The 25,977-nt window shown below is 48.4% G+C and overlaps 1 protein-coding gene across 1 annotated transcript in view; it reads right to left on the minus strand.

Moving 5' to 3' along the window:
- Window positions 1-15,436, minus strand: part of LOC144179916 (uncharacterized) — a 17,078-nt gene extending 1,642 nt beyond the window's left edge. Inside the window, exons 1-5 of the mRNA XM_077708337.1 lie at window positions 15,416-15,436; window positions 11,273-11,470; window positions 6,324-6,433; window positions 1,655-1,775; window positions 1-166 (exon numbers count right to left, since the gene is read on the minus strand). The exon at window positions 1-166 is cut by the window's left edge and continues 134 nt beyond it. Of these exons, the coding sequence (XP_077564463.1) occupies window positions 1-166; window positions 1,655-1,775; window positions 6,324-6,433; window positions 11,273-11,470; window positions 15,416-15,436 (616 nt within the window). The remainder of the gene's footprint in view (window positions 167-1,654; window positions 1,776-6,323; window positions 6,434-11,272; window positions 11,471-15,415) is intronic.
- Window positions 15,437-25,977: the final 10,541 nt, after the last annotated feature.

A 25,977-nucleotide genomic window follows, 5' to 3' on the forward strand; every position in this document is an offset into this window, starting at 1 on the left:
TAAGGGTCATGTCGGACACGTCTCCGTCCAGGCAATGGCGGCCCAGGGCCAAGTCGTGCCCGGTTTCGGACTCGCCGACGGACCAGAAAGCGCCCAGCGTTGACGACAGGAAGATTTTAAGGTCGGGTCTGTTCCGTAGCTCCTTTTCGGCCTCCTTGGCAACGGACTGCATGTCGACAAAGGCGTTCAGCGCTTTGGCCAATCAGTAAGTTCTACAATTTTGTACAGACCCTATTTTCACCTTCGGTACCCTCGTGCCATGAAGACAAAATACAATCTCGTTAAGTTTCAAAATCAAAGTTCTGCGTGGCTGGTGTGCGCGTGTGCCACTCCCGTGCCATCACGTTTGGAAGCGGCGTGGCACGCCCTATTCTACAACGTTTACGTTTCCAGTGCATAATTTTGGGAATTTTTTTAAGCGGGCTCATCAGCCCCTCGGTGCTCCCGGTTCATGGCCGGGGCACAAGCGCCTATGTGCAACGGACGAGAGGAACAACTACGAAAATAACTGCTGTTCCACAGCTGGCAACGTGCAGCGGTAACACAGTGGGAGCGCGTGGGACTCATACTGGGAAGAGCCGAATTTAAACCTGATACTTTTACACGTTTTTATTTTTGCTCTGCACAGCGAAGGCCCTTTTCTCGACCTGGCGGCAACAACAGTGATAACGACGGCCCAATCGGGCACCTAAGGCTTTCGGCTTAGGAAGAAACGTGCTTCTACCAGGTTTCTCGCATAAACCATGTGAGTTATACATCGCGAGGTAAGCTTGCATTTTTAATTACTTATGGCTTCACTTTGGCGTGGCCCGAAAAACTTGACAAACAATGTACAGCCTCCCGAATGTTTGATAATATAGCGGGAGTGACGACCGATCGGCATGTCAGCGCCTTATCATGGGGTTCAGCAGCGAAATAGGCGAGAGTACGCTCACGCGCATAGGGCTATCTGCTGTATGAGTGTCGTCTGCCTTGAGGGTGGTACACCCTCTGCCACTGCATCTGAATGACATTGTTCATGATAAACCGCGGCTATTTGAAGCGCATGCGCATATCAAATGGGCGTTTGATTTTTCTTTCGAATCACTTTCCCCGGAGAGCGTGAGGAATGCCACTGGAAAGATAAATAAAAGTAGAGCATGACGGGTGTTCTTCGGCCGGAATGGGCTCAGGCCGCTGCGCGATATAATGCGATAAATAGCAAATTTGTTGAAAATAAAAACTTGTGCCCCACGCTGCTTATTTTTTTTTTATAGATACCTTTGGCGGTAGCGAAACGCCCTTGCAAGATAAGCAACACGGGGTGTGTGTTGCCCTGAGGAGAACAGCGGAGTAGACGACGCTCCACAAAGCAGATAGTTCTATGCGCATGCGCGTACACTCGCCTACTTCGCCGGTGGACACCGCGATGAGGCGCTGACATGCTGATCGGTCGTCGCTCCCGCTATACTATTAAAAATTTGGAAGGCTGTACCTGTTTACCGAAGTGCTTTGTCGGCTGGTTCATGGGAAAAAAAGGTAATAGCGGTAATGAACGTTTCACAGCGCTAAAGGCTTTGGCGAAGCCTATAAGATCCCTTCCTTTAATGGGGCAGCTCCTCTGCTATTGCGGTCTGTCGCCGGAGAAGCACGAACGTGATTTTGGTCCACTCACGAAGCTCGGGACGCCGAAGCCGTTCTGCGGGTTGACCGCGCTTACGGGGCGAACGAAGCAGGGACGCCGGCCAGCGAGCTGCTGCGACAGGTGGGTCTGCAGGATCACGATGTCGATGTCCCTCGAGGTCGAGGAGAAGAATGAGAAGAGGAAAAAAGTGTTACTATCGTCTCTGTGCAGGACTTCGTGGACACGCGGGAATAAGGCACCGCGCTGAGGCAGAGAAAACTACCGATATTCGTTACATGGGCCCAGTACTGGGGCCTATTGAATGCTGATGGGTCATAATTTAGAAACGGCCGCTATCGGGAAGAGAGGTCCCAAAATGGTGGTACAGACGGTGCGACGTACAGACGTACAGACGTACTCTCTCTCTCTCTCTCTCTCTATATATATATATATATATATATATATATATATCAGGGTGTCGAACCGAAAAAAATACCGGTTCGGTTACGGTTCGGGTTCGGGTGAAATAATTTCGTTCCGGTTCAGTTCCGGTTCGACAAAATCACGTACCGAACCGGTTCGCGAACCGGTTCGGGAGCTTGAACCGGTTCGCGAGCCGGTTTGATTAGTTGAATTATCACTAAAATTAGAAAAAAAAACATTTACTAGTTTAAAACGACCGTCAAATCAAAACACAAATTGACATTCAAAATGGTGCTGCTCCCCAAGGGCAGTGGCGCAATTGCAAAGGAAACTTTAAACAATTAGGAGATATTAGAAAAACACATGAAGTGGCGACGATTTACCACCTTCTTTATCGCTCAGACTTTCTGTTGTCCTAGCAACTATTCATAAAGCCAACGCCAAGAGATATGATGGTGGGATATATTTTCTGTCCTTTCCTTTTTTGTTGAAATCGCAATTGTCGCTATGCAATCGCCCATCACGCTAACCTTGAGGCCTTAAATTTAGTCCTGCGTACGGGCGTGTTCAAATACCAGCGCTTAATAACAATGGCGCACATTTTTTATGTTTGTAACAAAACAGAAAAATTCTACAACAGGCACATAAATACTACCAATGAATTAGATTATTTGGTAACCCTGAATAATTTGTTAGCTGTCACCTTATCGAATGTGTTAGCCACACTTTTGTTAAAAGTAAGCTTTAGTTACGCTCAGTCACTGCATTATTGCTCTGACCACTGCAATTCCTTTTGCGATACCGAAAGTGTGCATTACAATCAGTATGTCATCGTACCGCCTGAACCCCTACCATCGTTCCGTGTGCTACATTGCGGAATCTTATAACAGATAATGCGGTTACAAAATGAAAGGGAAATTTGACACGTGGAGCATGAGATGGGACTTTTTGGGTAGACGCTCTTTAATTCGTCCACAGCAGTACTCCCCTCCGGAACGAGTAGCAGTAGAAGCAATGTAGCGAGTTGGGCAAACGGCTTAGCAAACAGCTTAGCCACTGAGCAGCTCCTGCGGTCACACTTGTCAAGTATTAATAATTTGCAGGTGTCGGACCTTTTCAACAAATTATGAAATGCAAAAAGTTTGCACACATCGGGTGTGAGCTTTCGCTGTTGCGCAGTGGAGCACTCCTGCAGCCTGATTTCTCCAATGAAGTCGCAGCTAGGGAAGGGCAAAGTCGTTTTATATCACCCGCAAGCTGCCGAGAATGACATTTCGTTTGGTCAGCTTGCACTACGCTCGCGCCTCCAGCAGCAACAGACCAATGCTACATTGGTGCTCATTCATTTCCCCTGTTGTTACATAAAGCGTGATAGTGCTCAATTGTCTGGAGGGGAAAGTGCGCGAGCAAGTACGAAGTTGATGGTACGGGAAAGAAAAAAAGGCCTGAATTGCATTGACTGTGCAATATCAACAACAGAGGGTCGAACCGTTTCGGCATGAACCGGTAACCGTTATTTCTTTTTCCGGTTCAGTTCCGGTTCGGGTTCAGCGTGCTCAAAAAATAACGGTTCGGGTTCGGGTTCAGTTCCGGAAAAAATACCGGTTCGGTTCCGGTTTTCGGTTCGGTTCGGTTCCGGTTCGACACCCTGATATATATATAATATGGTTTTGCAGCAAATTCATGTGACTGTACTCTGATGAAGCCAAGTCACATTGCCGCTTTGTGAATCAACCTTCTTTTGGTATTGTTCTTGCTGTGTATGCGAATCTTTACTTACACTATATATATATATATATATATATATATATATATATATATATATAAATATATATATATATTCGATTTAGGAGGTCCCTACAAGCGTAGCTCAGCGGGGGGTGCAGCGCATGCATCGCTTGAAGTGCATGGGCTGTTGTTTTCAAAGCTGATGTGATTTTAAGCGCATGCTCCACGTCAACTTCCGCATCGTCCCACCTGTTGCGAATAGTGGCGCGGATCGCTTAGGTGTCCTGAGGGCGACATTTGGGAACGTATTTCGAGCTACTGACGAGGTCCAGAAATTTCATCAATTTGTCTAGGCTCGCGTAATGCTTGCCCTGAATAACCTAACAGAAACATCTGCCCTACAAAACCAATATATATATAGCTAATGAACAAATTTGAAATAATTACGCTAATTATTTTGCCCATAATTCGTGTTTCCTGGTGGAGTATTTCCAAACGCTTCGCTGCACAGCGCCCCACGTGACACGTGTCTTGGCGCGATACGAAACGTAAATTAAACGTGGTCAGACGCTGCGCCCCGAACCAGAAGCAACCTAAAGCATATCAAATCTCCATATATAACAAAAACACGATTGAGGTCTTCCCCAATAAAAAAGATGGCCGAGAGTACGAGGCATGAAGAAAGCGCGTCATCCCTATTTCATATTTGCCGCGCTTTCGAGGCGCTTTTTCAAAGAAAGTGCTACGAGTTGTGCCGCGTCTCCGCCAGATGGCGCCACGGGTCCCGCGACCGAGAGAAGACGCAGTGAAACATCCCCCTCGCGAGGGGCACGATCAAATGCAGAGCATTTCCGGGGGCGCACGACGTTAAGTAGTTTGTGTTACGTTAATGTTGTTGCACTTGTGGCAACTGCTGACGAGAGAGCGCTCGTCAGCAGTCATTTGAATGAGTCAACGATATAAGGCGCGTTCGAAGCGTCCCATTCTGTGTCGGCTTTGTAGCGCAGTGGGTAGAGCACCATGTACATTGCGTTCCACCCGCAGGGTCGAGGGATCGAAACCGGGCGTCGGATAGTATTTTTTTTATATAGTAGGGAGGGGTGCGGTGCGGACTACGGACGTCAACGCGGGTGACATCGTGTGTTACTGAAATGCTCAGCATTTAAAAAATTGTTGAGGGAAAAACTGCAGTAGAAAAGGTAAAAAAAGACCTACCTACTGAGGCCCGAATCCAGTCCGTAAGTGGAAGTACCCAAAACTCTACCTCGAGTACACAGAGCCAGAACGGCGGGATCGTTTTAACAGAAGGTGAATAGAATAACAAGCTCAGTGACATCACACATGTCACGTGGGACGCTGTGCGGCGAAGCGTTTGGAAACGCTTCGTGATGACCGCCAAATACGAATTTATTTGACGTTTCTGCATTCCTACATAACTGTTGTTTTTATTTTCTTATAAGAAAAACGCGTAGACAAGCTCCGCCAACCCCGCATCAGCACTAATGATTTGTGTCGTCACAAAGTTCTCTGCGAAAAAATGTATTTTAGCTGGTGGCTCTTTTGACGGTGTCGGCATTTTCTGCGTTGTTAATCTGCTGCTTCTACGACGGGTGCAATTGTTTGCATGACACTGTAATGTGAAAATATACAGGAACTTTATTTTAGACTTCAGTGTCCCTTAAAAGTGGCAGCATTAGGTAAACTGGACGAATTACGGGTGCTGTTTAACGCGCGTGGTTTTCTAGTAATACTACAATGAAATTCTTAAGCCATCTAAGCTTAGCTACACTGAAAGCGTAAGAAAACAGTGCAACATAACATTTTTTAGGCATCATGTACGAAGCAGCGCTTGCCACTCATACAAACGGGAAACTATTGGTAACAGCCTTAACCGCCGCCTTTGTTGAATTCTGTAAATCGAGCCAGAGTGTTTTTGTTGGCCGACGTCAAAATTAAAAATAATGAAGTTATCTTGGAAGGGTATTTGTAAAACTTCGAACTTGTCCGATATTAAAAAAAAACTGTGGTTGATTCCTCTGTCACGGGAATAGGTAAAAAAACGAAAGTGAAATGTACAGCGAAATCTGCAGCTGAGCATAATTTGCGTGTCAGCGGCTGCCTTGTGGGTGTGCTTGGCGAGCGACGTCCTCCTGAAGGGTTCCTTCGGCAAAGGTGTACTGGCGTAATTTCTGTGACGGATATGACGTCAGTGAAATCTTGGTGTATCTCGGCATAATACACTTTCGTGTTAAAATATAAAACCTGAAAACAAACAACCCTAGATATGACGTACTCTTTAGTACTAAAGGTTGCTTCCCCGCAAGAGGACCCTGTGTGCAGGGGTGCACCCTTTACATGCTGCTCCCTTCGTACTGGCGTCACTTCCGTGACGGATATGACGTCAGAGAAATCTTCGTGTATCCGGGAATAAAACACTTTCGTGTTAAAAAAATCTCCAGGCGAAAAGAGTACGCTAATTTCGCGGGGCGCACCATTCCTCTTCATCTTCATGTCTGTGTGTTTGCACTTCGGGTGTTTGTTGAAATTCTTACAAAACAAACCTTCTTACTGCATGGCTTTGACGTGCTGGATGAAGGCCTCTTTCTCCCCCGACGTTTTCAGCTCTACGCCGAGGAAGGTCTCTCCGTAGTCGCGCGACTTGAGAGCTTCTCGCATAGCCTGGAAGCGCGGCGGGAACGTTTCCGGTCGCACATCATGTATCGGAAATGGAAACCTCGTCCTGCATATCGCTGTCGATAGTAATTATACACAACACAAAATGAATTTACTTTGATTTGTACTGAGGCACACACTCGGGGACGAAAGTTTGCAGGACGGGTAATTTCTGCGCTGCGTGGTGACCAACTTACTGCTCGGCGTATGACGATGATGGTCGGGAGCCTGATGCTTCGCTTAGGAATATTCCTCAAGTATGTATTGAGGTCTCCAATAACAAAGAAATCAACCTTGAAAGACGCATTCGCGCCCTGGAAACTTACGCCCCCCCCGGGTGTAGGTGCTGTGTTTTGTGAGCGGTAAACTTGTCGCATCGTATACCAAAGCGGGTTCGACATTTCCTTCTTCCTGACCATCGAATAGGCACGCATTGGTTTTGGCCCGTAAATATTTCTACCACAAACTTCCCAAAAAAAAAGAGTTCCGAATTTAAGCACAAATACTTGCTTAGCGAGCTGAATGAAAACTCCGTCAATGCGTAAATGTGGGCTAGTTGGTTCGAACTGTGAGCGCTAGTCCTGTGTGGTCTCTACTTTTGTCCCGTCCCTGCCGCGCCACTTAACCATGTTTCACAGTGCAAACTCCGGTTTTGTCCCGACGACGATACAAATTTTATCCCAGACACTCAGCGAATAATTATGATAAACAGGTAATGGAGAACAGAAGAACAGGTAAACCAGTGCCGACTGTCCAGTCTCTTCCCGGCGTTTATCTGTGACGTCACAGAGTCGTACCTGTGCGATTGAAGGCCACCGACCCAAGCCACCGCCAATACAGATGACTGGGCGACTGTAGTGAGGCCCCTAGATCCGTTTTAGCGTATCACTTGAGCTCGAAAGTGCAGTTGTGGTGTGTGTCCCTATTACGTCACACCGTCCCATATTATTTATTTATTTATTTATTTATTATTCACAATACCACTAAAGGTCCCAATGAGGGGGTAATACATAGGGAGTTACATTTTCACATATATTGCATAAGAGTAACAAAAAAGTCAGATAAAAAACAAAAAACAAAAACAAAAAGGGAATATTCAAACCGAGAACACAAATATATACACACATTGGGACCTTGAAAATAACGGTAATGCAAAATTCCATGCATAATAACAGTGAAAAAAAGGCACGAATACAATACAAATGGTTAAAATTCTAACGCGAACACAATGTACAACCGATCAGCACAACAAAATAAAAAGGAAAATGGAAAATACGGGGCGAAAAAAGAAATTGGTGCATGTTTTGAAGGAAGGGAAACAAAAACACAGAATGGGAGCAAAGCGTTAGATTAGCTCTTGAATTAGTTCCTGAAATTTAGCGTTGTCTTTTTGAGAGGAGATATGTGATGGTAGAATATGCCATTCGGCTATGGTACGTGGAATGAAATACCGGGTAAAGGAAGATGAGCGGCAATTTACGCGTTTAATTTTGTAGCAATGGTCGCGGCGTGCAAAAATTGCGTTTCAAAGAAATCATCGTGAAGTGACACATGCTGATAAAGCTTATGGAACAGTGACAGGCGGGAAAGTTGGCGGCGATGTGCTAGATCCGGTAGTTCGGCGCGACGTTTTAGTGCTGTGACGCTAGAATGACGTGAGTAGTCGGAATATGAAGCGAGCTGCACGGTTTTGCAGAGATTCAACATCAGTTATTATGTACGCTTCACGGGGATCCCAAATGGCTGATACATTTACTTATTTAGGACGTATTAGTGTAGTAAAGGCAAGTTTTCGAATGTTAGAATTACGTCACTGTGGCGCTAAATTTGAAGTTTTTTCAATATCCAGTTTTTTTTTTTTGGGTTGAAAATCGTCTGTCGTGGCTGGAATAGAGCTGAATGAGTTAGCAAAGGCTAAGGGTGCATTCCAATTTACCCTTTAGACGTCTTCGTTGCCGTTTTCGCGGACAGTCCGCAATGTTAAGCCCCGTTCCAATTCGAACGAAGTCAACGAAGACTGCTTCGAGGAGACAGCATTGAAGTAAGCAACGATGCAGGCTACCTTCCTGTCTAAACTGAAAAACGACGCCAGCGCCACCTTTTCGCGTGTTAATGTTGTTAGAAATTAATTTGTTCTTTTATTGAAATATTTAGTATAATTTACTAGTGGTAAAGATGGTTTTGTTTTATTTTTATATCACATAATGTTTGTAATAATAACAATAATATTATTTACGAAACCTGCGGCCCACGTTTCTCAACATGTCTGCTACGAGGTTGTCGTCTGCGTTGGTGCGTTCTTGACCGCTGCGCCGTTCTAAATCTTACTCCTTTAGACGTTTAGTTAGACTACTTCTTAAGTTGTCTACCAAGCTGTCCGCGAATTGGAACGCACCATAATTCTTAAAATCGAGCGATGTAGTACTGCGTCCTCATGACCCCTTTAGCCAAGTTTGTAGAGCGAGAGTGCGATATTTCTGCTGAGAGCGAGCAGAGGACGCGAACCCGATTGCACCGCAAGACGAACACCGACACTGCTCAGTGCAGTCGCTGTTCTAGCATGCAGCCAGCTCCTGCTTGTGCCATTTTCTGAGGGCACGCGCCCTTACTCATTCCCCCTTCAACCTCGCCATGAATCGGATCGCAAGAACACTTGAACAAGACACATCCGCACGTTTCGCGATCTACGCGGACGACATTGTTGTCTGGACGGAAGCTGCCGATTATCCTGACCACATGATCATGCAAGCGGAGCTTCAATCGGCTGTACTCAGCCTAGAAAAATCCCTTTCTGACTTCAGTCTTCCCCTATCTGCACAAAAGACTGAATTTCTCAGTGTGGATGGCCGCACCGCAACAAATCCAGCATTCCAGATACCATTGCAGATAGGTGACTCCACCATTCAGTCCAAAAATGGGACAATCCGTTTACTCGGAATACAAGTAGGTAGCTGCAATAGTCCAAACGCGTGGATACGGCAACTTCGTTGCACATGGCGCCCTACACTCCACCTCATTACTCGGATGTCCAACAAATACGGAGGAGTGACCCAACGGACCTGTCTCACACTCGGCAGAGCAATAGGCCTCGGTAGACTGACGTACGGGTTCCCTGCATATGAATTTAGCACTCGTCACGTCAAGGATCTCCAGATACTGTACAGGTCTCTTGTTCGTGCTGTCACGGGCCTTCCTCGTCACACCCCAATAACTACCCTTGAACAAGCCCTGCCTTTACCTCCGCTTAATATATTGATCGAAGAAACGCAAGCACGGCACCGACATAGGCTTGAACTCACTCATCAGGGCTATAAGCTACAGAAATGGGACCAACTCGATAGCAAGTCGGATTTGGACACGCTTCCGTCTCTGCTTCCCCCCTGGGAAAGGCCAGCGGTTGGAATTATAAGAAAGCGGCCGATTCCACGCATTCGACATGAGGCCCGTGAACAGCTTATCAGCAAACTGAGCGCAGAACGCTTGCAAGATGAGTTGGACATCTTCACAGATGCTGCCGTAATAGGTAATGAGGCGGGAGTAGCATGGCGATGCCCAGACCTTCCGCTTCTCAATGGATCAAATCGTGTATTTAATCATTTCGGGCTAATGGAAGAAGCGGAATTGCTTGGTATCTTCGGCGCCCTTCGAAGACTTCAGGAGCAGGAACCCCAACTCACTGCTCATAGTACCACGCGCTTTAGGATCATCACCGACTCCCACGTGGCCCTTCAAGAACTGAACAAGTCGTACAGTCGCAATGGCGTTGCTAATCAGATTCTTTCACTAATTAAAACGATACAGAAGAAAAACTTGGAAATTAGATTGGCTTGGACACCTGGCCATTCCACCAGTGCTGTTGGGAATCAGGAGGCACACGACGCTGCCCGGGAGAGTCTTCAGTCTCTTTCACCTCCCACTGACCCACACTCGCACGAAGAGCAACCCTCCAATACCTGGCACCAACAGCGTCGCCAACTGCACACTGAGAGCCGTAGGCGACTACACGATGCGTCTCCGCCTGGCTTCTTATCCCTCATAAGCGGACTGTCAAGATCGGCTGAAATTTTCGCAAACAAAGCCCACGCGAACGTGGCCTACACCCCGGACATCCTTAGAAAATGGCACTTTCCAAACGTCACTTGGTCGGCCTTCTGCCCGTTTTGTGACACGGACACCATTCCGAACTTGTGTCACCTAATCTGGAGGTGTCCTGCCTTCCCCAAAGGACGTGATACACTGATCCAGAAATTCACCCCGCCATCTTCAGAGCAAGATCACCTCGACCTACTTAGATCGGACCCCTCCGCGCTTGATTGTGTGGCGAACTACGCGATTGTGAGTGGCCTGTTCAAGGCAGTGTGATGCGTGTTTCTAATCTATGTGTCCGGACACAGATGTGAAAGGAGCTAGGGCTACAGCCATGACTTGAACATTGAACTGTGTTCTTTTAACTGTAAACTTTTTTTTTTCTCCTGACCCAATCCCCAACCAGGGCCTACGGCCTCCTGCTCAATAAAGCCATTCATTCATTCCCCCTCAACACCGCTCCCTTTTGAACTAACGAGCGATTAGACGCTTTCACTGCGCAACCGCACGAGGCGCTGGCTTGACCTTGGCTCGGCTTGAAGGTCAGATCGACGGAAGGAGGCGTTTTCTAGGTTCGCAACTGAGTAACAGAGCTTTCGCTCTAAAATGCATTTCGCAAACACTTTCCCCACCTTCATAAAAAGTAAGCGTGCTGACCGCAATCACATCGCGGCCTGCCTAAACATCGTGTTCACACCTTACTTGTGCAAAATTTCTGCCTTAGGGCTAGAAGCGCAGGCATTTCACTCTTGCACGCACCGAAAAGGCGGGCTTGAAGACTTCGGCGCCAGTGCTAGCGTCGACGTTGAGCACCCCCAGCGCAGTCACTCCGGAGGCGGTGAGGTTGGCCAGCAGCGGCGCCAACTGGTCCAACCGACTTAGAAGTGAGCCTGGCTTGCTGGCTTCTTCCGAATGGAGGTCGATGCCGGTCAAGTACGACTGTGAGAGTGCGGCGGTCTGCGAGCAGCGAGCAATGTTTTAAAGGGGCCCTGAAAGGCGTTTTGAGCACACTAAATTGACTAGCGCAATCGTTAGATTGGGTCGTCAACATCATCTGTGCCAAGTATTACTCTTTTACGCGCAGCGGAAAGCTCACACTTTTGTTGCAAAGTTGGTCGCTTTTTTCTCACCCTTTCCTTCGTGTTTTTGGACGCCGCCATCTTCACATGTCTACATCATCGATTCCCAGATGTTCGTCATGAGCTAGACATCCTGCTATTGGGCGGCTTTTTCACGCACTTCCGGCAAAGAGATGAGTCGTCTGCTCAGCGTCGGCTCGCCGGCTGATCTGCCAGCGGAGTGCCGGAGTGCTTGGACATTTTACGACAAACGAAACAAGTGTAAACAAACGCTTAACCGTTTGTATTGAATGCGACAGGGCCATAACACGACATGAATATTCTCTTACTTGAGTACGTTCCTTAAAGAAAGCGTTGAAGCCCCGTGGCACTTCTTTCTTGCAATCGCAGAGAACGCCCTGAGCCGAATGCCCGGGTTTGACGCATACATTTTATTCAACTTCCAAACAATCCAGAGATGCGTTTCGAACGAACACAACGTCACAACATGCGTTGCAAGTACGAACCGCGATTGACAGACGATGGGTTGCCTCCTCCTGCCCCTCGTAAATTCGGCACTCACCTCGCGCGCGGTTTGCGGGGACGAACAGCAAGTCACTTAACTCCGGCGCACAAGCCGAGATGGCTTTTAGCCACGCACACTGCACATACCCCATGCGAGGTTGAGTCGTACGCCGCTTGAGAAAGATAATCCAGACCATGGCAAGCACTATCCACCCGCAGAAGCACAACGTCGCATTTCATCGCGAAACAAAGGCGTCCACAACACACACACCATCGCCTCCTGTAATGCCAAACGCATCTCGCACTTCCAAATGGGAGTGAGTAGTATGCCTGCAGTGCCCATATGCCGCGAGGTGGGGCCCCAAGCTGAACCGGGATCACGCAACGGTAACTGACTTCTAGAGCGGTTTGTGCCTTGTTGCCAGGGCAACCGATGTTTGATATTGTCAAAGAAATGGTGCTCGCTCCAGCGCGAGGAAGCTCAGAGCCGTGGCGGAGCATGTTTTGCCAACGTTGCCGCTCTCCACCACGCGTCGCCCCAAGCTGAACTGGCGTTTTGTGATCGGGTTCTGTGTCGGTTCAAAATGTCTTTTTTCACATGTCACCGGCAGGAATTACCACCGCCACAAAATAAGACCCGGCACCAGCGGGGCCACATCTGATACGGCGCTTTTTGGATAAACAGTGCGCTGTGCATCCAAGGGAGCGAGCGCAGGATCCTGCCCGTGCGGCTGCGAGTTCGCCGCCGATAAAAAGTCGCGTGCCGCCGATAGCAAAGTTCTGGAGCAACGTACACCGCGAAAGGGCAAGGCCAGGCCGCCGCACACATGGGGCCAGATTTTTCGTTCGCTTTTCCAGCCTTGAGCGGAGTGCGGAATTCATGGTGTCAACAAAGCTTGCCCGTAGCAGACGGCTGTGGGAGCAGCGAAATAGCGGAAGTACGTCACCGCCGAGGAGCGCAGCATCATGGGAGGGAAGGCTTGCTCGCCGTCAACAGCGGAGAGTAAGTTGAAAGGAGGAGGAAACGCGGCGCGACGATAATGCGCGTTTTTTGATTTACGATTTCTCAGCTAATACTCATCGCTTCAACAAAATTCTTGCGGGAGGAGATTGCTAATACATTGCTTTATTTGGTTACATGTACATCCACGCATCGGCGGAAGGTATTTCAGGACCCCTTTAAGATATGTAAGTACTTTGAAGACGAATTTTTCTTAGGCTCCCTAAGCGCGCGAAATTTTTTGGTCCGTCCGTCCGTATGTCTGTCTGTCTGTCTGTCTGTCTGTCCGTCTGTCCGTCTGTCCGTCTGTCTGTCCGCCTGTCCGTCTGTCTGTCCGTCTGTCTGTCCGTCTGTCCGTCTGTCTGTCTGTCTGTCTGTCTGTCTGTCTGTCCGTCTGTCCGTCCGTCTGTCCGTCTGTCCGTCCGTCTGTCCGTCTGTCCGTCTGTCTGTCCGTCTGTCCGTCTGTCCGTCTGTCTGTCTGTCTGTCTGTCTGTCTGTCTGTCTGTCTGTCTGTCCGTCCGTCCGTCCGTCCGTCCGTCCGTCCGTCTGTCTGTCTGTCTGTCTGTCTGTCTGTCTGTCTGTCTGTCTGTCTGTCTGTCTGTCTGTCTGGGTCACTCAAATCAGCAGCCAGGGATGGTACTGGTGAGCCTGCAGCTAATGCGTTACCACCCCACTCGAACCAAGGCAGGCGGGCACTAGTGAGCAAAAAATGGGCCTTTTAATGCAGAGTCCCACATCTGGCTGCAACTTCTCCAGGTCGCTGAGGGAGCTTTAAGGGCTGCCAGTTTCTTCAGTGTCGCCCCTGGAGTTGTGGCGTCAGCATGAGGACTCAAGCCGCTGCCGTGTGTTATCATGGAATAAAGAGAAGCGTATAGAAGACGCCACGACGGTATATTTTATATAGCCGTTAACATCGCCTTCATTTGGTGACACCACCCTCATTTCCTCCTCTATCTGACCACCCTGAAACCTTGTACTACTTCACTCTCTATCGACCGAGGAAGTCGGCGTCGTCAACGTCTACTCAGAGGCCAATGTGCTGGTAGGAGTGACCCATCCTACTATAAAAAGAGAGCAGAGTAAAAACCACCGCGTGGAGGTTTAGCAGGGCGCATCGACCCGATTGCAAGGCCGGGGTAAGACAACAAGTATTAGATTATATAGCCTGTTTACAGCACGGCGCCCCGGGCGTGGCCTTGTTGGCCGACGTGACGTCATTCCCCATGGCTGGCCTTCTAGAGCGCGTTTCTCGCCGTGGCCTTCGCTGGTGCCTGCCTGTGGACATCGCGAGCACAGGCACGGCTTGATGGGCGAATTTGACAATGTGTTGGAGGGTTGCTGTGAATGAGGACTTAGCGTCTGACTTGGTAGTGCGTGCCAACCTTCAGAGATCACTTGATCCTGAAAAATCATTCGGATTAGCGTCCATCGCCTTGTTTCCTGTTCACGCGTTTAGCTAAAGGTAAAGTTGTCCGATGTCTTTATTTTTCCTTTAATTCTACGTATTCTTGTACAACAGTAAAGCCTGACTGGCGCCTGTAACGTTTCGCAACAGGACAGAATTTTGCATGCATTAATAATTGTCCGAAGCTTGTTCTGGGAGGTTTCCTCTATAGCTGGCGTACGCTGAAATGGTTCGCTGTGGACGGACGATTTTATGACCATGAAAGTCCGTGAAAAAAAAAAAACCTTGCATGAATGTGGAAGTTGTATGTCTCTCCGTGACCATTTCATATTCCGGCGTTGGATAGAAAAAGGTGCAGCACTCAGCGTTAATTGCCGGCTGACGCGGTCAGCATATAACTGTTACGCGTTATCAGCTGTACCCTCTTCCGTGGGCGCTCACTTGCGCCTGTGTAAACACAGGTGCTGTAACTGCCGTATAGCGCATTCAATGGACCGGAAAATCGCACATGTGTGGCATTTAACGGGAATCGCGCTCGGGCGCAAGTCAGAAGTACTACTTAGCGCCTGCAGTGAAGTTTGTAAACACTCAAATCGAGTGAGCTGGCTTTTACAGCACACGGAAATTTCTTTCCCGCGCGCGAAAATGATGCTTCTTAAAGGCCAGCTATGGCCAGTGACGTCACACGATCCAACATGGGTGCGCCCAGGCCGCGGTTCTGTAAACGGGGTATAGTCAGGCTTTGTTACCAACGGAGAGGCACCGTCCTTGGTGACCGTGGGTCGGCCTTCCAGAGCAGTTGCATAGACGCTGCTGCTATGACCTTTCACATCCTGTTGCAATGATCCTGTTACAATGATCACATCCAGTTACAATGATCCTCCAATAGCTACATTCTCCCTGCTTCAACTCACCCGGTTGATGAGGGACTGCATCGGAGACCATACCTTATTCGAAATTCGGGGAAATAAACTCGCAATCAGGTGCAGCGCTGGCGTAGAGGTAGAGCATCCGCCTCGCGTGCAGAAGGACCGTGGCTCGAATCCCGGTGCCGGACAATTCCCACCGGATTAAAAAAAATCCGCGTATTGATGGAATTGCAGAATGGGGCTTGGGGTGCGGCCTGACCGGCGACCATTGCCGGTAACGCACTCCCTCACCAGAGCAGGATTGGCAACCCTGGTGTAGTAACGGCCACAACCTCTTATGAATGTGACAATTAACCCACGGCCCTCAGTCTCCAGTGGCTGCGAAGCAACTGACCACGGCAGCGGTCAGACCTGTGACGCAGCAGAGGGTGCTAAGAATCCCTGGATCCGGACAGGCCGCCATTGGAATCTGAACTTGGCAATGTTTAACACGAGAACCTTATCTAGCGAGGCGAGTCTAGATGTCTTGTTCGAGGAATTAAATGGCATTAAATGGGATGTCATAGGGCTTAGTGAGGTTAGGAGGACAGGTGAAGCCTTTACGGTGCTGAAAAATGGACACGTCCTATGTTACCGTGTCCTAGTGGACAGAAGAGAACTGGGAGTGGGATTTGTAGTCAATAAAAGCATAGCTGGAAACAGAAGAATACTGCAGCATTAACGAAAGGGTAGCAGGTCTTGCAATTAGGCCTAATAAGAGGTACAAACTCAAGGTGGTACAGGGCTACGCACCCACATCCAGCCACGACGACCAGGTAGTGGAACGCTTCTATGAAGATGTGGAATCGGCAATGGCTAAAGTAAAAACACAGTATACCGTAGTTATGGGATACTTCAATGCTAAAGTAGGCAAGAATCAGGCTGGAGACAAGGCAGTTGGGAACTATGGTCTGGGCTGCAGAAATAGCAGGGGGAACCTACTAGTCGAGTTCGCAGAACGGAATAACCTACGTATTATGAATACCTTCTTCTGCAAACGGGAGAGCCGGAAGTGGACGTGGAGGAGCCCGAATGAGGAGCATAAAAATGAAATAGACTCCATGTTATGCGATAACCCTGGCGTCGTGCAGGATGTGGAAGTGCACGGAAGGGTAAGGTGTAGTGACCACCGTATGGTAAGATCTTGAACAAGGCTAGATTTGAGGAGGGACCGTAACAAGCTAGTACGAAAGAAGCCGATTAATGAGCTAACAGTATGACGTAAAGTAGAAGAATTGAGGAACGCGCTGCAGAACCGATACTCCGCTCTTACCGAGGAAGCAGAGTTTACGACACAGGAAGCCAGCGACAACCTTACACGCATTATCACAGAGTGTGCAGTACAAGTCGGGGGCACGATGGCCAGACAGGATACTGGTAAACTTTCCCAGGAGACGAAAGATCTAATTAGGAAATGGCAAACCATAACAATCTCAACCCCCGCTGACAAAATAGAACTAGCGGAGCTTTCGAAGTTAATCAATAAGCGTAAGACAGCTGACATACGGAAGTGTAATATGGAGAGGATCGGATACGCTGTAAAGAACGGAGGTAGCCTGAAAACAGTGAAGAGGCGTCTTGGCGTGGGGAAAAATCGGATATATGCACTTAAAGACAGGCAAGGCAATGTCATCACAAATAGGGATAAAATAGTCACAGTGGCCGAGCAGTTCTATAGGGATCTGCACAGTATGTGATAATGCCGAACGAGAAAGTAGTTTAGAGGAGATAGACATCCCACCAGTAATGACAGAAGTAGGAATGCTTTGAAAGAAATGAAAGGGGGCAAAGCACCTGGTGAGGATCAGATAACAGCAGACCTCTTGAAGGATGGCGGAGAAATTTTACTTGAAAAACTGGCAAACCTGTATACGCAATGCCTAATGACCGCAAGTGTACCGGAACCTTGGAAGAACGCGAACATCATCCTAATCCATAAGAAAGGTGACATGAAGGACTTAAAAAATTACAGGCCGATCTGCTTACTGTCCGTCGTCTACAAGGTACTTACCAAGGTAATCGCTAACAGAATTTCTGCAACCTTAGATTTCAGTCAACGTAAAGAACAAGCAGGGTTCCGTAAAGATTATTCAACAATGGACCATATTCACACGATCAATCAGGTGATAGAGAAGTGCGCTGAGTATACTGAACCCCTATATATAGCCCTCATAGATTATGAGAAAGCATTTGACGCGGTCGAAACCTCAGCAGTCATTCAGGCATTACGCAACCAGGGTGTAGATGTGCATTATGTAAGAATACTAGAGTATATCTACAATGGGTCCACAGCTACCATCATCCTCCATAAGGAGAGCAGTAAAATACCTATAAGGAAGGGCGTCAGACAAGGAGACACAATCTCCCCAATGTTATTCACAGCATGTTTACAAGAAGTATTCAGAACATTGGAACAGGAACAGGTGGGAGTAAGGGTTAATGGAGAATACCTTAGTAACCTCAGATTTGCTGATGACGTTGCCTTGTTAAGCAACTAGGGGGAGGAATTGCAAAGCATGCTTTCCGCACTGGACAAACAGAGTAGAACCGTGGGCCTTAAAATTAATATGCAGAAAACTAAAGTAATGATCAATAACCTCGGCACAGCACAGTGGTTTGAGATAGGTGGGGAGGCCGTGGAAGTAGTAAGCAAATATATCTACTTAGGCCAAGTTGTGACCCCGGATCCCAACCATGAAGCAGAGATAATTCGACGGATAGGAATGAGGTGGAGTGCATTCGGCAGACATTCTCAGATAATGAATGGCAGCCTACCAGTGTCCCCGAAGAAGGAAGTGTATGACAGCTGCATCTTACCGGTACTCACCCACGGGGCAGAAACTTGGAGGCTCACTAAGAGGGTTCACCTTAATTTGAAGAGGACTCAGCACGCAATGGAACAGAAGATGATAGGTGTAACATTAAGGGACAAGAAGAGAGCAGAGTGGGTCAGGGAACAAACGCGTGTTAAGGACATATTAGTAGAAATTAAGAAGAAATGGACGTGGGGAGGGCATGTAATGCGAAGGCAAGATAACCGTTGGTCATTGAGGGTAACAGAGTGAATCCCTAGCGTTGTAGGGGGCGGCAGAAAGTTAGATGGGCAGATGAGATCAAGGAGTTTGCGGGGATAAATTGGGCGCAGTTTGCACAGGACCGGGGCAATTGGAGAATAATGGGAGAGGCCTTTGCCCTGCAGTGGGCGTAGATAGGCTGGTGATGATGAAACTCATAATCATATCCTATCATATCATATCGTATCTTACTGCAATTGTATTATGCAGACTCACTTTGTGTCAAGCCACATAAATCACCTACCAGAATTATCTTACGGCTATTAAGTACACATACACATCGAGCAACCTTCTAAAATAGGGGTTCTGAAATAGGGGTCCGCGAAGGAGCTTTTCAAACTTTCTATTTTTTTCTCACTCTCTATTTCTATTCATGGTCAGCGCAGAAGAGTATGGACAACACGAGCGCTGTCTAACAACTGAACTTTTATTATAAAAAACATGTGTTATATAACCAAAAAAGTGCGATTAGGAAACAAAAAATACACAAAACTAACAAATGACCCCAAAAAACCTGTGACGTAACCACTTAAGCACCCGACTTGCCTAGAAGACAACCTCATCATATGTTAGCGAAATTGACGGATGGCTCACGCACGAGTCTCCGATTTTTATAATCTTATACGCTTCGGCTATTTCCCTCGTGCGTTTGTCCCATTTTCCTGTCCTGTTGTCCAGGTTTGGCCCCGTTTTTGTCTGCGCTGACCATCATAAACGTATTCCAACTCACCCAATTCGCTACCCTAGTCAATTTCTATTTTTCCCAAGCCTTGATGCCATGCAAAAATGTGGCTTTGCTGCATAACATGTAGGTTTTTTTTACCTCTGTGCAGCACACCTTCAAAGCTGGCTTTTTGCGTAACACTTCAGCTATGCAAAGAAGGTAGACCCACAAAAGCCATCATATAAAAGTTTGGGTGACTTTTAGCTGCAAGAGCAAATCGTTTGACTAGATCAAATTAAACAGCATAAAATTCACCCTAAAAACGCGGACATTAAGTGTGTGCGGGCGAATTTGGCTACACGGTGAAATTGTTTGACATCATGACACGGATCAATTCGTGGGGTCCTCATCACTTTTGCATGGGCGGGAGGGGCCCCCGCCACTTCCACCGTTCTCAAACACTGCTCTAGAAGATCTCTTCTCGTGTTTTGTTTCGCGATTTCTCTCCCGGCAGGGGGCGCAGGCGTTCGCAATAGTTCGGCTACTGGTGCGGCTACGGGTATGGCCCAGGTTATCGTCGATGTATACTTATTTAGCAGTTTTTCTGCCTTCGCAGTAAACACGCTAAATTGCCGGTAAAAGTAGCCCAAGGAGCTGTAAACCCTCCCAAATTTTAATATCACAGCAGCGACGAGCGATCGGTGTCTCAGTGCCTTATGCGGTGTCCAGCGGCGAAGTAGGCGAGAGTACGCGCACGTGTATAGAACTACCTGGTGTGCGAGTGTCGTCTTCTACGCTTTGATTCTTACAGCCACACACCCCCTCATTTTTATTTATCGGCGAAAGCCGTTTGCTAGCCGCCAAAAGTAGCGGAGCAGCGTAAACTTTTCCAAGGAACGTGCCGTACAAGTGATACGAGAGAAACTTCAAACACGCATTAGATAAGAGAGGCATTTACGTTACCGATGCGGTCTTTCGACGACATTTGCAGTAAACTGGGCAGATCCGCGGTCAATTTTTTTACGAATATGCATTTTGCCGTTGTGAGCATTGGTTTTTAATATCCGTTTTAATCATCCGAGTGTCCGCTGCGGCATAGTAACCATCTAGACCTATCAGGTCAGGCCGCTTGTGAGGAGGGACCATAAATTGCTCGTGTCCGTCTAGGTTTCTTACATTTCTGTTGTCAGTAGAATGCGCATGTGCTTCAATAACCTTGGTTTCTAGTCAACATTCATGCAGGTACCGAGGGAGGGGTATATCGCTCTCAAGGAAACAGCGTAGCAGACGGAGCTCACAACAGAGCGGTCTTCATGCGCGTGCATGTACTCACGCCTATTTCGTCGTTGGACACCGTGAAAGGCGCTGACACGCCGATCGGTCGTTGACATTATTAAAAATTTGGGAGGGTGTACAAACCGATGAGTGTACGTGCGTGAGCTTCTAAATCAAGCATTCCACCAAAAAAGACGGTAACTGTAACACGCAAGAGAAAAGGTGGCCGTTTGTGCCACTTGTTCGATAAGGAAAGGCAAGCAGACTCACTTTTAAATAACTCGTCCAGGCACTTTCACCCCGGGGGTGAACCAGCCTGCCGTCTACGAATTGAAAGCCTGAGAAGACGATGTAGTTGCAGTATTCAACCACCGCGGTAAAATCGAAGACACTGTGAATTGAAGCCACGCAGAACAGCAGCTTGCCGCTCCTCCTTTGTTCTTGTGCTTTGGAGTGCGTAAAAAAGAACAAAAAAAAGAAACGTCTAATTGATTTATATTACCAGTGAAAGCAAATATTTTCCGCCCACGCGCCGTTGTGCCAGCTCTAGCTCGCCAAAGCGTATTATTCAACAGCGTCAATACGATTAACGCCGAAAATATATTCAGATAGGGGGTCATGAGAACCTGCCCACAACGGAGATCGTTGATTGGTTGGCTGGTTGGAGCCATGTACACAATATTTAATTAACTACCACTACGCCTCTCGGAAACCTTGTTTGGACTAGATGGTCCGTTCATGTTTGTTTTTTTCGACAGATCTGCGGAGGCTCGAGCTCCTATTCAAACCACTCGTAATCAACAAGAGAAGCAGTTGATACTTGTCTTGAGAAGAGGGATCATCCTCAGGCGTACCAATAGATTGTGTTAAGATAGCGGCTAGCGTACGCTACGCTAGCGGCGGTGGGTACCAGGACTCGAGTGCGCATACGCGCGCGGTCACGGTGCTGGAAGGCTGCCCGTCCCCGGAACGTCCCGAAACGGATGCGCTCATGCGCATTCAGAACCCGGTAGCCGCCGTTCTTAGCGTAGTTTACGCTTGCCCCTATGTTAAAACTCCAATTGCGCTTGCCTCGTTAAAAGTTTAAAACCCAACCGTATACACGTACGCCCCTCTCTCTTAGCTTGACACTCAGCTTGGCAGGCAGACTCTGGAAAAACGCGGACGCGTAGAAGCGCCAACTTGCAAAGGACGGAAAAAAACCCTGTCAATGTTCATAGTTTTCACGAAGCAGCGTTGGCAAACGGGAGACTGCTATAGACGGGAGCACGCATGAAGACTAGCGCGTGAAAAAGGGCAGAAGACAGTAAGGAGAAAGTGGCTATTTGGCCATTTTCGGCTGACGCGACCAGCAATGTTAAGTAGGCGGTGTTGCTTTAAGGGACAGTGCGACGCGACAGTGATTTTGTGGAAACCCCATTTCTGACAGCATAGTGCCGTTTGACCGATGCAATTCACTATTTGACTGTTTATAAGCCTACAACCTTCCTATATCTGTAACGGGCGGCAGAAGTGAAAACACCATGCGCTGACCGCGGTCGCCGCACGAACTACCGTAATGATGTCACGCCGGTTCCTTATGACGTCATGCTGGTCATAATAATACGGCGTCGCAATGACCTGACACTTGTTGCCCTAAAAATTTCGATGTGCGCCCCTTTCACGGTTAGCGTTGACGTGCACGCACGCGTTGAGCAGAATAAAAATGCTGGCAACCCGCTACGTTTAGCCATGCTTATTGTGACGTCACAGCTGACGTCAAAAAATACGCGAGAAGGATGGGGAGAGGGAAGCAGCAACTTAGAGTGCACTTATCTTGTGAAAGAAAAAAAATGCGTTTAAGTCAGCCGCAAAGAGAACTACAAATTCTAGACTCAACAGAGGTAGGATAATGTTTACAGAGTTTTAAACTCACGTCTTAACGCATAGCCACCGCCCATGTCCCCTACCTCTCGCCCCTTTTCAAGATTCCCATGAACTGGGTTGCCAGGTTTAAATGGTGCAGTACTTTACCCGCTATTCAATCGTACAGGCGGTCACAGAATAAACCGGACCAAGCGAGCGGTGCGCGAAAACTATCGGCGTGACACCTAGCTTCCGGCCCCGCGCCTGCTGTCGAGATAGCGGAGGGCGCATGCGTGACCCTCCCTAGAGTTTGTGCATGTCACTTTTCTTGATTTCGGCTGCAGCACTTTGATCCTCTCCAATGCGGCGCGCGGCGGCGCCTTGCGCGGCGCGCCTACCGAACGGGCGTGATGCATGTCAGCAGCCGGCAGCGTGCGCCATGCGCTGATGCCGCGTAACTGTGCGTTCATCTGAGAATGTTCGTTCGGCGCTCTTTTAAGTGCAATGCACTTCTTAAGCGACCCTGAACCTGCGTCCACCGGCGATGTCCGCGCACGTGGAGATGGGCGCGTGCAGCCTGGCCGCTGACATAGCACATACCCACGTGGGGGATTGGCCAGGAATTTCCTCGTCTTCCTTGGCAACGGGGGGAGATGGGCGCGCGCGGCCTGGCCGCTGACATGGCACATACCCACGTGGGGGATTGGCCAAGAATCGGGCGTGAGAAGGGCTAATGCACCTGCTTAAAGGAGTACTGACACGAAATTTCGAAGCTGAGATCCGCTCTAGCAATGAAGTACAACGACAACACAAATAGGTGTCTGTGAATAAATGCACCTTTCTTTCTTTGTAGTTGTGTGTGTGTGTGTGATCTCTCTTTCGCGAACATTACCGAACCGCGCAAATTCAACTCGTGCATTCGCACTTTCACATTCTTCCCCTCGGGGAAATGCGGGGAATTTTTTTTTATCATTTTATTGACTGAAACGAAAACTGGCGTTGAAGAAAAGTTGCGGTAAAGATTCACACATGACTGAACCAGTGCTGGTCGTTATGCGACAAACACACAGTTGACAGCACTAAAAACAGCGATGTTTTTTTTTTATTTTCGAGTTTTTCCCGTGCGGCATATGAGAGGCGGTTTAAAGATGGGAGGAGGGGAGAAAGTAGGAAGGCAAGAGTTTATTCGCTTCAGAAAAATAGACCGAAATACACAGCTGTCGGTGTGAGTGAATTGCTATCGAAAAGCAATGAGGCGTTTCCTTCCATGTAATCCATTGGACAGTGATAGCTATGAAGCGTATAAAGCACGTAACTCGTCCTGCATGGCCATATTCGTGAAGAATGCCTTCCCGCGTCCCCATCGAGCAACGGAGGCACATCGTCCGACTTTTCATCGAAGGGACTACTCAGTGGGAAAGTTGCCACCTCACCGGGAGGTTTAGGACTTCTGTAAGCCGCGTTATTCAAGCTTACCGCGATGATCAGGGCAGACTCATCGACGCAGAGCGCAGCGGGCGGCCTAAAGTCACGAGTGAGGAGCAGGAACTACTGATTGTCGCAGCCGCTGTGGCAGATCCCCCCTGTCTGCAAAAGAAATTCGACAGGAGCTGTCATTGAATGTCTCTTGCGAGACAATTCAAAGACGACTGAAGGAGGCGGGACTCGGGAGTTGCGTGGCAGCGCAGAAACCGCGCGTGACGGACCGCCAGAGGCTGGAAAGGCTTGAGTTCGCCCGGGCAGTGGAGAGGTGGACAACGGACGAGTGGAAGGAAGTTATATTCACAGACGAATCGACTTTCTCCACTCGCTGGGATCAGCAGCTGCGTGTTTGGCGTCCGATGAGCTGCAGGTACGAAACTAAACTGTGCAACGTAGCTGGTAATGTGCATTCTAGATGATATATAAACAACTACAATGTAAGAGGTCAAATCGGGAGCACGGTTTAATGTGATAATTGCTGAGTACTCCTTCGAGGGTCCCGAGTGCAACGCTAAGCGTAATTGTTAAGGCTAGCAATGCATAACTACCTGTTAATAACTATATTTTGGAGCAACCGATATACAATGTCCCTGTAAATTTTATTCAGCTGGGTTCATTTGAAACGTTTTAATCGTAGTTTTATAAGCACCGTTTGTTAAGCGTTTCTTGTCGCTGTTTTTTTACGAAACACTTCAGGTAACAGGCATTGGCTAACGGGGCTTTTGTAATTCCCGATGTGGAAAGAGGATGAAATTGATGCATAGTTTTATACAGGATACTGTTCGCCTACGTGGCAGTGGGGGTGCAGCCTCGCGCTAAAAAAAATGTGCCAGTAATTTCAATCGATGTAAACTATTAAACACGGCGAACGTCTTTTCATTGATTTAGCTAGTATACCCCCCGAACATCTTCGGAGATATCTTTCCTGAATGTATTTCTGTATTTAGCCCGATGGTATTTAGAGAAAAGCCCGGCTACATCCAAAGCGTCCTTTCCAGTGGGAGGTGCTCCGTCAGCGTATGGGGCGCAATGAGTGCGGACGGCCTGGGACCCCTCGTCAGGATTTCTGGGCCATTCAATGCTTCCCAGTACTGTAACATCATTTCGATAAGTCTGCTCCCCTACGTCCTGGACGGGTGCTTCATCCTGCAATAGGACCGAAGCCGTGTCTTCTCAGCACGAGCCGTGAGCTCACTGCTCGAGGACCACGCGGTGCGACAGCTGCGGTGGCCTCCGTGCGGGGCAGACCTAAATCCGATAGAAAATGTGTGGGGGATTATGAAGATGAATCTCGGCAAACGAAATGACTGCGGTCGCATGGGGGACGAGTTGTGGCAGGCAGTGGAAGATGAATGGGGACGCCGGCGCCCCCGTCCCGAAATCATAAAGTCGGTTTTTGAGTCGCTTCCCCGACGAATTCGGGAAGTTATCAAAAACGGCGGAAACTTCACACACAATAATAAGTGGAACCACTCAGACAATCACCTATGTCTTTTTTTTTTTTTGTTCCAAACCGAATAAACCTCCGCTGTATTCAGTTCTTGCAATCAACTGTGTTCGTCGCATAACGACCAGCACTGTATTAGTCATGTGTGAATCTTTATCCCAGCCTTTCTTCAACGCCAGTTTGCGTTCTAGTCATTAAAATGATAACAAGAGCGCCGAACAAACATTCTCAGATGAACGCACAGTTACGCGGCATCAGCGCATGGTGCACGCCGCCGGCTGCTGCCAAGCATCACGCCCGCTCGGTAGGCGATCCGCGCAAGGGGCCGGCGCGCGTCACATTCGAGAGGAACGGAGTGCTGCAGCCGCAGTCAAGGAAACTGACATGCACAAACTATAGAGAGGGACACGCATGCGCCCTCCGCTATCTCGACAGCAGGCGCTGGGCCGGAAGGTGTCGCACCGATAGCTATCGCGCGCCGCTCGCTTGGTTCGGTTTATTCTGTGGACGCCTGTACCTCTCCGTCGAACAGACCGCCAAGCCCTTCTAAGTGACTGTGAAGTAGTCTTATGCTAGCGCTAAGGAGCGCTGTCCTTAGATCGAAACTCATTCAGCGTTCTCGTTGTGGACCTTCATCAGTGTCTATGCGATGCTCCTTCAAAGGGAAGCAGATGGACGCAGAGCTCACACATTGCCTCCGCCGATACAACACACGGGCATGAAAGCGCACATCTTCAGAGCAGCGAAACATGACTTCTACGCTTCACGTTTCTGCATGTAA

The sequence above is a fragment of the Haemaphysalis longicornis genome, unplaced genomic scaffold (genome assembly GCF_048455015.1).
Source record: "Haemaphysalis longicornis isolate Haplotype H1 unplaced genomic scaffold, Haemaphysalis longicornis Haplotype H1 scaffold_4, whole genome shotgun sequence".
Taxonomy (NCBI): Eukaryota; Metazoa; Arthropoda; class Arachnida; order Ixodida; family Ixodidae; genus Haemaphysalis; species Haemaphysalis longicornis.